The sequence below is a fragment of the Dendrobates tinctorius genome, unplaced genomic scaffold (genome assembly GCF_039654945.1).
Source record: "Dendrobates tinctorius isolate UK_male_01 unplaced genomic scaffold, ASM3965494v1 ptg000126l, whole genome shotgun sequence".
In the NCBI taxonomy this organism is placed as follows: domain Eukaryota; kingdom Metazoa; phylum Chordata; class Amphibia; order Anura; family Dendrobatidae; genus Dendrobates; species Dendrobates tinctorius.
The window spans coordinates 19,421,334-19,434,403 of record NW_027361794.1 but is presented as its reverse complement, the minus strand read 5'-3'; the positions used below and the strand labels follow the sequence as shown (position 1 = coordinate 19,434,403).

At 42.9% G+C, this 13,070-nt stretch overlaps 2 protein-coding genes across 4 annotated transcripts in view; one reads left to right on the top strand and one right to left on the bottom strand.

Annotated features, from left to right (window-relative positions):
* Positions 1 to 13,070, top strand: part of LOC141047065 (uncharacterized) — a 570,550-nt gene that overhangs the window by 419,029 nt on the left and 138,451 nt on the right. The window lies entirely within an intron of this gene.
* The window catches only part of LOC141047068 (uncharacterized), a 58,790-nt gene continuing 48,167 nt past the window's right edge, over positions 2,448 to 13,070 (bottom strand). For 2 of the 3 annotated variants that reach the window (XM_073542001.1, XM_073542000.1), the window contains 6 exons: positions 8,749 to 8,898; positions 8,470 to 8,649; positions 8,263 to 8,386; positions 8,082 to 8,179; positions 7,809 to 7,899; positions 2,448 to 4,044 (listed from right to left, as the gene is read on the bottom strand). In XM_073542001.1, coding sequence (XP_073398102.1) covers positions 2,522 to 4,044; positions 7,809 to 7,899; positions 8,082 to 8,179; positions 8,263 to 8,386; positions 8,470 to 8,649; positions 8,749 to 8,898 — 2,166 coding nt within the window. In that variant the 3' untranslated portion in view covers positions 2,448 to 2,521. Of the gene's footprint in view, positions 4,045 to 7,808; positions 7,900 to 8,081; positions 8,180 to 8,262; positions 8,387 to 8,469; positions 8,650 to 8,748; positions 8,899 to 9,436; positions 9,525 to 13,070 lie in introns of all 3 variants that reach the window. The other variant, XM_073542002.1, reaches the window with a different exon arrangement.

Sequence of the window (13,070 nt, the reverse complement as noted above, 5' to 3'; positions counted from 1 at the left end):
ACTAATCCACCTCTGTCCTCGCTACTCCCATGTCTCTTCCCTCTGCAAATCCCTCCACTGGCTCCCAATTCCCCAACGAATCCAGTTCAATCTACTAACACTGACCTACAAAGCCATCCACAACCTGTCCCCTCCCTATATCTCTGAACTAATCTCCCAATATCTTTCTTCACGTAATCTTCGATCCTCGCAAGACCTCCTTCTCTCCTCCACACCTATTCGTTCCTCACACAACCGGCTCCAAGATTTCTCCCGAATATCCCCTACCCTCTGGAATGCCATGCCTCAACACATCCGGTTATCTACCACCCTCGGATACTTCAAACGGAACCTGAAACCCCATCTTTTCAGGAAAGCTTAAAGCCTGTTATAACCATTCTGCTGCCTCACCACTGCCTGAGCTGCCACCTCATCACCACCAGATGCACCCCCGACCTACTGTCTCTTCCCCACTATCCCGTAGAATGTAAGTCCGCTAGGACAGGGTCCTCTCTCCTCTGCACCAGTCTGTCATTGTAAATTTGTTTAATGTTGACGTTATCTATAACTTTGTAACTCTCCTCATGTACAGCACAATGGAATTAATGGTGCTATATAAATAATAATAATAATAATAAAACTCCGATATAATATTCCATCCTTGAATTCATTTTACAGGGTGGGCCATGTACATGGATACATCTAAATAGAATGGGAATGGTTGGTGATATCAACTTCCCGATTGTGGCACATTAGTATATGGGAGGGGGAAACTTCAAGATAGGTGGTGACCATGTCGGCCATTTTGGATCCAACTTTATTTTTTCCAATGGGAAGAGGGTCATGTTACACATCAAACTTATTGAGAATTTCACAGGAAAAACAAAGGTGTGCTTGGTTTTAAAGTAACTTTATTCTTTCATGAGTTATTTACAAGTTTCTCTTTGTTAACCTCTGTGACATGTCAATAGCTGTAAACATGTGCAGAACGGATAGAAATTGTGATGATGTCTTGTGAACGCAGTACCCGGGTCATTGCAGCAGATTTCAATGCAAGACACCCTACACAAGAAAACTGTCACCATACCCATTTTATTTAGGTGTATCTATATAAATGACCCACCCAAAAAAAGTTTGCCTCATCACTGAACATAATGTTCTGTGTAAACTGAGGGTCCTGTTCCAATTTTTGTTTTGCCCATTCTGCCGATCTGGCATCAGTCGAACATGCCTTCAGCAGATATTAGCTATTCACAAAATGGCACCCTTACAAAATCCAGCTGCTGCAGCATCTCAACGAGGATGACCCAGATGGGTGCGCTGAATTTGCAGAATGGGCAAAACAAAAATTGTTAACCTCTGCGACATGTCAATGGCTGTAAACAAAAAGTAACTTGTAAATAACTCATGAAAGAATAAAGTTACGTTAAAACTAAGCACACCATTGTTTTTCTTGTGAAATTCTCAATAAGTTTGATGTGTCACATGACCCTCTTCCCATTGGAAAAAATAAAGTTGAATCCAAAGTGGCCGACTTCAAAATGGCCGTCATGGTCAACACCCATCTTGAAGTTTCCCGCTCCCATATACTTATGTGCCACAAATAGGATGTTGATATCACCAACCATTCTCATTTTATTTAGGTGTATCCATATACAGTACATGGATGTGAAAATACAGTATATACCACTCAGGGAACACTGAACTTCCAGAGATCATTTCCATATTCATACTAAATAATTGCACAGATCTCCCAGACATTATGGTTGCACATATCCCTAGTCTTTATAACGTTATTGCATTCATTCCCTGACAGACAGCAGCATGGCCATTAGTTAGAAGCTGCTAATCATCTTTGGAGCAGGTAAGTTTTCCCTGAATGGTATATATTGGGCTGTCTGAAAACTGAAACCCGAAAGAAATAGGACCAAGGAGTTTAGTCTAGGACAATTTTTCTGCATTACTAATTGACAGCTGTTATAATATCAAACTAGGGCAGTCCCTATAAGAGAAAAAACACAATAATTATACTGTATTTTCACATACTTTCTATTCCTGACTGACGGACAATGGAATGGCTTATAAACTTACAAAGTATATAGTTTGAAGTTTGGGATCTGCCAATATGTGGCTAGGTTTCTGACTGTTTCGGATAACATGACACATGATTTTAGTAGTTTTTTTTGTCTAGTCTAGTCTAGTGTGAATATAGGTCAATATTAAATAATGTCTCATGACGAGACGCCTTTGGTGAGGACGATGAAACCCATAGAAATGAGAGGCTTTGAGAGTGAATCTGTATACATCACCTCATCCTATATATTGAAATGTGGGGCATATATTTTTTTATTAGTCACCTTCTGACTAACCTTCAGGGGGTGAATTATGGGTAGTTTTACATTTGGAATTAGTAAAGCTTAGTTTTATACTTTTGTCAGCAAACATGAAGAATGACAAAAGACAACCCCTTAAAGAAGATCCAATTATGGTTACATCTCTGATGTTTATTAACAGTTGATTTCAAAGTAAAATATTTCCCACATTAAGAAAATGAAAAAGGCTTCTCCTTTGTGTGACTTCTCTGATGTCTAACAAGAACCGATTTCTGGTTAAAACATTTCCCACATTCTGAACAGGAAAAAAGCTTCTCCCCTGTGTGAGTTTTCTGGTGTCTAACAAGATATAATTTATGGTAAAAACATTTTCCACATTCTGAACAGGAAAAAGGCTTCTCCCCTGTGTGAATTCTCTGGTGTATAACAAGATTGAATTTCTTGTTAAAATATTTCCCACATTCTGAACAGAAAAAAGGCTTCTCCCCTGTGTGAGTTCTCTGGTGGTTAACACAAGCTGATTTACTGTTAAAACAATTCCCACATTCTGAACAGGAAAAAGGCTTCTCCCCTGTGTGAGTTCTCTGGTGCTTAACACAAGATGATTTACTGTTAAAACATTTCCCACATTCTGAACATGAAAATGGCTTCTCCCCTGTGTGAGTTTTCTGGTGACTAATAAGATATGATTTCTGGTAAAAACATTTCCCACATTCTGAACAGGAAAAAGGTTTCTCTCCTGTGTGAATTCTCTGGTGTATAACAAGACTGAATTTCTTGGTAAAATATTTCCCACATGCTGAACAGAAAAAAGGCTTCTCCCCTGTGTGAGTTCTCTGGTGCTTAACACAAGCTGATTTACTGTTAAAACATTTCCCACATTCTGAACAGGAAATAGGCTTCTCCCCTGTGTGCGTTTTCTGGTGACTAACAAGATAGGATTTCTGGTAAAAACGTTTCCCACATTCTGAACAGGAAAAAGGCTTCTCCCCTGTGTGAATTCTTTGGTGGTTAACAAAAGCTGATACATGTGCAAAACATTTCCCACATTCTGAACATGAAAATGGCTTCTCCCCTGTGTGAGTTTTCTGGTGCCTAACAAGATATGATTTATAGTAAAAACATTTCCCACACTCTGAACAGGAAAAAGGCTTCTCCACTGTGTGAATTCTCTGGTGTATAACAAGATTGAATTTCTTTTTAAAATATTTACCACATTCTGAACAGGAAAAAGGCTTCTCCCCTGTGTGAAATTCCTGGTGTCTATAAAGATGCGCTTTCTGGTAATAGCATTTCCCACATTCTGAACATGAAAAAGGCTTCTCTCCTGTGTGGATTCTCTGGTGTCTAGCAAGATGCGCTTTCTGGTAATAGCATTTCCCACATTCTGAACATGAGAAAGGCTTCTCCCCTGTGTGAGTTCTCTGGTGCTTAACACAAGCTGATTTACTGTTAAAACATTTCCCACATTCTGAACAGGAAAATGACTTCTTTGCTTTAGGATCAGTTTGTTTTTTAATGCCTCTTTTGTGACTTTGGTTTTCATTAGTAGTCGGTAATGAATCTGAAGATGGGACCTGTTTCATAGGATCAGATGACAGATCTTTGCTGTGAATGGATGATGGTATATCTGGAGTAACAGCAATCACTTCAGCTGTATCTTGTAGGATCTCATCATCAGATTTAAAAATTGAAGATGTCAGCTGTCCCTCTGATCTCTTGGTACAGTCATCTGCTTAGATAAACAATTATTTAATAAAATATCCTTAACTTATATTTTTTAACATTTCTACTTAAACTGTCTATAAAAATGGCAAGTTATGTAAAAAACTTTATTTACCAAGACAATGACAGTTCACAGTCTAATAGAAAACCTTACTGGATGAACCAGTAGCGCGTAGTGTTTGTTTGTTCATTCTGCCTCCCAAATATAGAATATAAAGAAACCAATCAATGTTATGCAGATGAAAACCATATTAAATCTCATCTCACAAAAAAACAAGTTCCCACTCAGGTCCATCAGTTTTCAATGGAAAATCAGAGGTTCCCACACTATTAGTGGCTCAAAGGCTCAAAGGCTGTTGAAAAGCAACCAATCCAGCAAAATTCCTCTCTCACTTCTGACCCTTGCAGTGTGCTCAAACAACATTTAGGATCCCTGTATTTAGCAATATTATAGTGAGAAGAATCCACTTAATTTGCGGTGTGTGTCTCCTGGAGCACAATCTGGGCACTATGTGTGGGGTAATAAAATGGCAAATGTGTAATTTTCACTCTCCAATATCCACTGGGTGTACATTTTTGGAAAGAGGCTGCTGAGTCAAAATATTCACTCCTTCTAGAGATTATAACCCTCAGTGAATTATTTTATAAAATGGAATCGCTTTATTTCGATTCTGGTTTTATGTCATTTAGTTATATTAGGGCTTCTGCATATGGTGTGTCCAATCTCATCTGGGATCTGTTCCTGCTGTCCAGCTGGAGGAATCTGCTCCCTACTTCAGCCAATTAGAAAGTACCACACCCTAATAAAGCTCAAAGCATATGTCCGGAATCTGCCAGATACAGCCTTGTTCTCCTCTGGTTCAGTCCTCTGTGCTCAGCTCGCGGCTTGTGTATTTGTTTCCTGTTGTGACCGTGGCCCGTTTACTGACTACTCTTGTGTTTTCTGATTCTGTCCTTCTGGTTCTGACCCAACTACCTGACTGTTCTTCTTGCTATGTAATACCACAGAATACCATGGTCCAAGCCTAGGGGTCCCAGTGGAAGTCCATATCCATGTAAGGGTGTTTAATAACAATGAGCAAGGCAATCCTTGGGATATGGAAAGCAGAGAAGATAGTGCCAAGCATGTTCATGGTGGACATCTTTTGAGCTGCCAGGTGACCATGAACAGTGCTCCCAATACATTGTGTCTGCAAAGTATTCCAGCTAGATCTGCATTCAAATAGCTAAATGGCGCTCCTTCCCTTCTAATCACTGCCATGTGCCCAGAGAGTATTGTACAACCGTATATAAGGTATTGTGTGAAGTTGGAAAATTTGTAAGATTCATTTGTTTTCTGTCATCCTTTGTGAATAATTCCAAAGTTTTCACCACATAAAGTGACACACGTCAGATTTTAAAAATGGGGCCTGATTAAGAGCACAAAACTGGCAGCGGGAAGAGGATAAATCAGAGTATTTTGGACACTAACTACTGTAGTAAAAAACTAGGTCTATAGACAATAACATCTACTGAACTGATCAAACTCAACAGTCTTCATCAGTAATAAATGAGTAACTAGTGGTGAAACCTCTCTGGGGTAATTAGAGTATGGGGCCCGGTGACTTCACAATATAAACTATCGTAAGGGCCAATATTTTCTGTTAGACGAGTTTCAATTGGAAATATTATACATTTAAAGAGAACTGTGTATAATAGTGCAGAGCTGAGATGTCTTAAAAGGAACCTGTCAGCAGGATTGTGCACAGTAACCTACAGACACTGTCAGGTCGGCGCCGATATACTGATTACAGTGATACCTGGTGATGAAATCCGTCTTGTGGTTGTTGTTTAATCTGTATTTGTAGTTTTCAGTTAACGAGATTCTCATGCTTTGGGGCGGGGCTGTGGTGGATCTGTGGGTGGGGCTTTATGTGGTGCTCTGACTAAATATGCATCTGTATTGGCTTATAACAGGTTACTGATCCCTCAGTGACCTGCCCCCCATTTTTACATAATGAATATAATAGTGTTGATATTATTGTTGATAATGCCTATAATATTGTGGCTATTGTGAGGCTTAGAAAAAAAAATTACATCCAGCAAAATGTCACTGGCGATGACGGCGCCTGCGCAGTAGCATCTATAAGTAAGAGATAGATGTTACTGTCATTTTGCTGGATGTAATTTTTTTTCTAAGCCTCACAATAGCCACAATATTATAGGCATTATCAACAATAATATCAACACTATTATATGCATTATGTAAAAATAGAGGGCCAATCACTAAAGGATCAGTGACCTGTCATAAGACAATACAGATGAATATGTAAGCAGAGCACCACAAAGCCCCGCCCACAGACTAACCTGCAGCCACGCCCACAGTTCATCTGCAGCCACGCCCTCAGCCCCACATGCAGCCCCACCCCATAGCACGAGGATCTCATTAACTGAAAACTACAAATACAGAGTAAACAACAATCACAAGATGGATTTCATCACCAGGCATCATTGTAACATAGTTTTGAAGGCTGAAGGAAGACCTTATATCCATCTAGTTCAGCCTATTTTTAGTGCAGCTGTTCTGCATTGTTGATCCTGGGGAAGGCAAAAAACCCACAGAGTAGAAGCCAATTTTCTCCATAGGGAAAAAAATTCCTTCCCCTAAGCTGGGTCAACCATCTACCTATAATCAGCATAACGGCGCTGACCTGATACTGTTTGTACATAACGGTGCACAATCCTACTGACAAGTTCACTTTAAATTTAGATCTTAGGCATTTGGAAGAGGCGATGGAGAGCTTTTACAGAATGAACAGGTAAAAAAAGAAAGAGCAAAAAAATGTTACATCAACAACAACGTATGTATGAAGGGAGATCTCCAACAGTAATCCAGAGTTGCACTCATTTATGGTGTACCTCTAGTTCTACTATGAGTCCTGTCCAGAAGATTAGAGAAAATAATATTGCTCCCCGTTTCAGGAGAGACTGTGCAGTAATCTGAATTTCTTAGGATCGAAAACATAATATAATTTATGACGTGGAGTGAATCCATGAAACCAGGGCTCGAGCCATGCCAACACATCTCCTGCAGGTGTGAATAAATGTATATTACAGCCATCAGCCACACACAGCTTAGAGATATATCATGGCACAGGTGTAATGGTTTCCTGTAGTTTATCACAAGCCTACTTGAAATTAATTTAATACAAATTGAAAAGTCAGGATAAAGGGAAACTCTGTTGTTATTGTACAGAAATTCACACTTGGCCTCACTGCACATTTAATGTTAGTGATCATAAAAGAGAAGTTTGGCCAGAAAGACTGGACCTGGTCTTGTAGGGACCATATGAGACATTCAGCAGCACAGAAGGGAGAGAAGGTAGATTCATCCAATAAGATCCCAGAGATCTAGGAAGCCAACAGCATCATTACCCTCCGCTTTCTCTTACAGACCCATCATAATACTTTTCTTCAAGTGATTTTCTAACTTGTCAACACATTCTACGTACACTGTCATTTGGCTATGTAGTTTACAGATCTCAGCAGGTAACGGTCAGCGTCTTCTAATCCCAGGGGGCAGGTGGATCCTCCAGGTGGTAAATTCTATATAAAAGGGCTTCCAATGGCCAAAGTCATTTGAACAGTTTTGGGTGAAGGAGAATGTTGTGGTCAGGAGGCAAAATGGTGATCATATGATTGTGATACGACCAGACTACACCACCGATAAAGCAGCTACAGTCGGTGACATAGAAGAATCTGTGACTTCTCTATTTAGTGGTTACTACTCACCTGGGTAGTCATATGTAGGAATCTCCTCTTTGCACCACTCATCATCCCTCACATATATCTCTGTAGTATTAATATGGGTCAGATCTTTACCCTGAAACAAATATTGTAAAAGTCTCAGAAGACACATGTATGATCAGCTCTAATCCTGCCATCTCCACCTTTCTCATTATAAAAGTATAAAATAGATACTGGTGGATAAAACAAGACTGAACACAAGACATTCAAAGCCGTCTACACATCATAGGGAGGATCTCATGACACCTTTCCATCTACCTGATGATCCTGAGGAGCATTGGGATCTTCTTGTTTACAGTCCTGTGGAAGAAGAGGATGGGGATCTCTCTCTAGTGCTGTCATCTTACTGGATAGAACTGAAGGAAACACATACAGGGACTGAATTCATTCTTTACATACAGATAATTATAGGCCGTGTGTATTTAGTCCTGTCTATTACCTGATGATGTGAGGGGCTGGGGAACCTCCATCATGATGTTCTTGTACAGATCTTTGTGTCCTTCTAAATACTCCCACTCCTCCATGGAGAAATAGACAGTGACATCCTGACACCTTATAGGAACCTGACACATACAATGATACCGTCATCCCCCCGATCCCTTCATAGTGTTACTGTGTAATGTCCTAGCATTCCCAGCAGTGTCACCTCTCCAGTGAGCAGCTCAATCATCTTGTAGGTGAGTCGTAGGATCTTCTGGTCATTGATGTCCTCATGTATCAGGCAGTGAGGAGGAGGCCACATGATTGAGCTCTGGGGTCTAAGGCATCCCTCAAACACAGGGTCGTGACAGCACTCACTAGAGGTCTTCTTCACTACTGTGTAATCCTGGTTATGGCGAGAAACATTAATAAATCTCACTATAGTTCTGTCCATCTGTTATTCTCATAGATAAGAATGATGTAATGAGACATCAGAATCTCTCACCTCTCCAGTAAGCCGGAAGAGGATCTCTAGGGTGAGGTGTAATATTTTCTCTGCCATCTTTTCTCTGTCCATATCCATCTTTGATGGATAAATCAGGAAAATGTTCTTATGTAGAAGATCTTCACTGAGAGAATTCGATATTGTAGAGATCTGAATGAAAAGATGAGCCGATGTAACATCATAAAAATCCTGTGTACTAATACAATTACTGGAGATAAGGGAAACATGAGATTTATTAGTTTACAGCATTTCGTTTTCTTCTTTACATCTACTAATAAAACCTATATACTTAGGCCATAGACAACAAGCAGTTTCTTTCTCGGAATCGGCAGCTGAATACGTTTCTCATAGACTCATCTTCCATAACGTTAATTCTTATCTCAGTTACTGACACTGGAATCAGCATTAGCAATACTGCAGGAGATATTCATTACACGTGACATGAGAAATAACTACTTCATGATGAGGACGACTTCATCATCTACGGCTCTAGAAACATCTGTCCAGAGTGTCACTGACTCCATCACCACTGGCTGTCTATATGAATGTTTCCCGTCTTCCCCACACTGTATCCTTCTATCACGTTAGATCTCATGTCTGATTCACACACAGAAGTTTAAGGCTTTTATATAAGCTTTTTTGTCTCCACAAACACAACAGACAGAAAACAGGTTTTTGGTTTGCTTACCGTAAAATCTGTTTCTCGGAGCCTTCATTGTTTTCTCTATTGCTTCATTGGGGGACCACAGGAACCATGGGACGTCACAAAGCAGTCCCTGGTGAGGGAAACAGCAGAAAAACTCTATTCAGGTCAGAGAACTTACCACTGCCGCCTGCAAAATCCTTCTGCCTAGCCTGGCGTCCGCCAAAGCGTAGGTATGGACCTAGAAAAATTTGGCAAACGTGTGGATGGAAGACCAGGTTGCCGCTTTGCAAAGTTGTAGGGCGGATGCCCCATGGTGTACCGCCCAGGAGGCACCCAACGCCCGGGTAGAGTGAGCCTTAATCCCAGAGGGCGAGGCACTCTGTTCTTAACCCGGTAAGCCTCTAAAATTGCAGTTCTGATCCAGCGAGCAATTGTAGCCTTGGAGACCGGTAGGCCTCTTCATGCCCCATCTGGAATGACGAATAGGAAATCCATCTTCCTAAAAGGAGGCAGTCCTAGCCAGATAGATCCTCACCACCCTGACTAGGTCTAGCCTGTTCAGTGAGTGCTCCAGAGAATGAGTCAGAGCAGGCCAGAAGAAAGAGAGGACAAGTGAAAAGTGGATACCACCTTGGAAAGGAAAGAAGGCGGAGACGGCAAAACCATCATATCCTGTGAAGAACCAAGATGGGAGGGTGACAGGAAAGAGCTGCCAACTCTGAGACGCACCTAATGGAGGTGATAGCCACAAGAAATGCTACCTTCCAGGACAGAACAGACAGGGAGAAACAATGAGAGGTTCAAAGGGAGAACTCCTCATGACCTCCAGAACAAGATTGAGGTCCCAGGGCACCACGGTATTCCGGTACGGGAGACCCGCATGCGCTACTCCTTGTAGGAAAGTTTTGACTTGAGAACGGGAGGCTAAGGACTTCTGAAAGAGGATGGAGAGTTCTCTAAAGGGGCAGGTAAGGGCAAGGCAAGCATAAAGTCCTGCTTGCAAAAAAAGCAAAAAGGGAAGGAAGCGACAAAGAATGCCATTGGACTCACACCAGCCGAAATAGGCTTTCCAGATCCGATAATAGACCCTGGAAGATGATGACATCCTAGCCTGGATCATGGTGTGTATCACCAGATCGGAGAAACTGGACGCTCTCAGAACTGCGGTTAAACAGCCACGCCGTCAACTTGAGCGACCGAGAACTATGGTAGCAGATCGGCCTTTGTGACAGCAGATCTGGCCTGTCTGGGAGCCTCCAAGGGGCGTCCGCTAGAAGATTGACGATCTCTGCGAACCAAGACCTTCTGGGCCAATCTGCTGTAATCAGAATGACCTGCACTCCCTCCGCTTTGATCTTCAACAGCCTGGGTAGAAGGGGAAGGGGAGAAAACAGGTACGGAAGCACAAATTGAGACCAAGAAATGGCCAGAGCATCGGCACCCACCGCGAGATGGTCGCGGGACCTGGAGACGAACAGTGGAACCTTCCTGTTCAGCTGGGACGCCATGATGTCCACATCTGGAGTTCCCCATCGAAGACAAATCTGATTGAATACCTACTGAGGCAGGGACCACTCCTGCCGTGAGACCCTCACGGCTGAGAAAATCGGTGGCCCATTTGTCCACACCAGGAATATGCACTGCGGATATTGCCAGAACCGTCATCTCCGCCCAGCGATGAATCCTGGATACCTCAGCCATCGCCAGAGGACTCCTGGTCCCTCCTTGGTGATTGGCATATGCCAGTGCTGTGGAATTGTCCATTTGAATTCTGACTGGCTGACCCCTGAGAAGCTTTTCCCAGTGACGGAGGGACAGAAGGATGGCCCTTATCTCGAGGCTGTTGATCGGTAGAGAGGACTCCTTCGCCGACTAACTCCACTGAACCGTCAGATGGTGAAAAACCGCCTCCCCCAGCCAAGAAGGCTGGCGTCCGTCATCACCACCTGCCAATGGACAGGAAGGAAGGACCAGCCCTGGACGATGAGAGGGGATGACAACCACCAGTCAAGAGACCAATTGACTCAGGAAGAGAGACGAAACGGACAATCCAGCGACAGGACAGACCTGTCCCACTGCGAAAGGAAGGCCTGCTGAAGTGGTCTTGAGTGAAACAGTGCAAAGGGGATTGCTTTCGACGCAGCCACCATTCTGCCCAAGACCTTCATTGCTGAACGGAAGGAAAAAAACCGGAGGCCTTGCAGAGTGAGGGTGGTGGAGCTGGTTGTATTGACAGAGGAGTCGTGAGTTCACTTTTTAGGCTCCCTCTGGTGGTTGCAGGAGGTAATGAAGCTGATCTATTTAACAGAGACCTGCCACCTGATAATGAGGACGATGATTGGACATCTGGAGTCTCTGACTGGATTTAAAGACAGCCGACTCCCTCTTTCCATGCTGGTGATTTTTTCCTGCCTCCTGAGGTCTTAGTTTCCAGTTCAGTTCCTGCCTTCTCAAGCTAAGTGTTCTTTGCTATTGTTCACATTTGATTTGGTTTGGTCTATTCAGTTTTTGTGTGGTCAGCCAGCCCCAGCTGGGGCTGTGCTGAATTTCCATTCTTATGTCACTGTTTGTGCCAGTTTGCTTTTTGTCTCTTATTAGATTGGCCTCTTTTTGCCCTGTTTTCAGAATATGCCAGAGTGCTGATTTAGTGGGTGAAGTCTAGTGACTTCAGGTTTTTTTTGCTATCAGAAGTGTTGGACATTTTTGCAGGGTTTTTTGGAGTGATTGCAGACAGTATCTTTCCTTTCCTGTCCTTTCTAGTTAGTGTGGGCCCCATCGTTTGCTCAGCCTATTTTCCTACCTGTGTTTGTGTTTTCATCTTGTCTCACCGACAATACATGTTTGGGGGCTGTCTATTCCTATGGAGTCTGCTCTGGGGCAGTTTAGATTTCCCCTTTTCTTGCTTTAGGCTTATTTAGTTCTCCGGCTGTGACGAGGTGTCTAGGATCATCGTAGGCACGCTCCACAGCTACTGTTAGTTGTGTGGATAGGATCAGGGGTCTGCAATCCGCTTAGTTACAAACAACCTCTCTGGTTTTCTGTGGCTTAGCTTGGTCTTGTTTTCCTCCTCGGTGACCCAATCATAACAGACCTCCCTGCTGGAGGGTTGATCTCTTCTCTTCGGAGAGAAAAATCCTCACCTGTCGGGTGTCAAACAGCATGCCTTGGAAGACAAGATGCCGAGTCGGAACAAGGCAGGACTTTTTCCTGTTGACTAGCCAACCAAACCGGGCTACGGAGTCGAGGACAATGGACAGACTTTCCTGGGCCTGAGAGAGAGATGGAGCCTTGATGAGGATGTCATTGAGGTATTGGATAAACAATAGGCCCTTGATCCTCAAAATGGCCATTAATGCTGCCATGATCTTTGTGAAGACCCTGGGGGCGGTCGCGAGACTGAACGGCAGGGCGACAAACTGCAAATTGTTCCGCTACACCGCCAAACCTCTAGTGAGCCGGAAAAATCGGAACATGGAGGTAGGCTTCTTGGATGTCTATGGAGCCCAGGAATTCCTGCGCCTCTAGGGAAGCAATTACTGAGTGGGGGGGACTCCATCCTGAAATGGCACAGGTGGATTCTTCTGTTCAGTAACTTCAGATCCAGAATGGGCCGAACCACACCGCCCTTCTTTGGCACTACAAACAGGTTTGAATAGAAACCTGTGAAGCGGTCTTG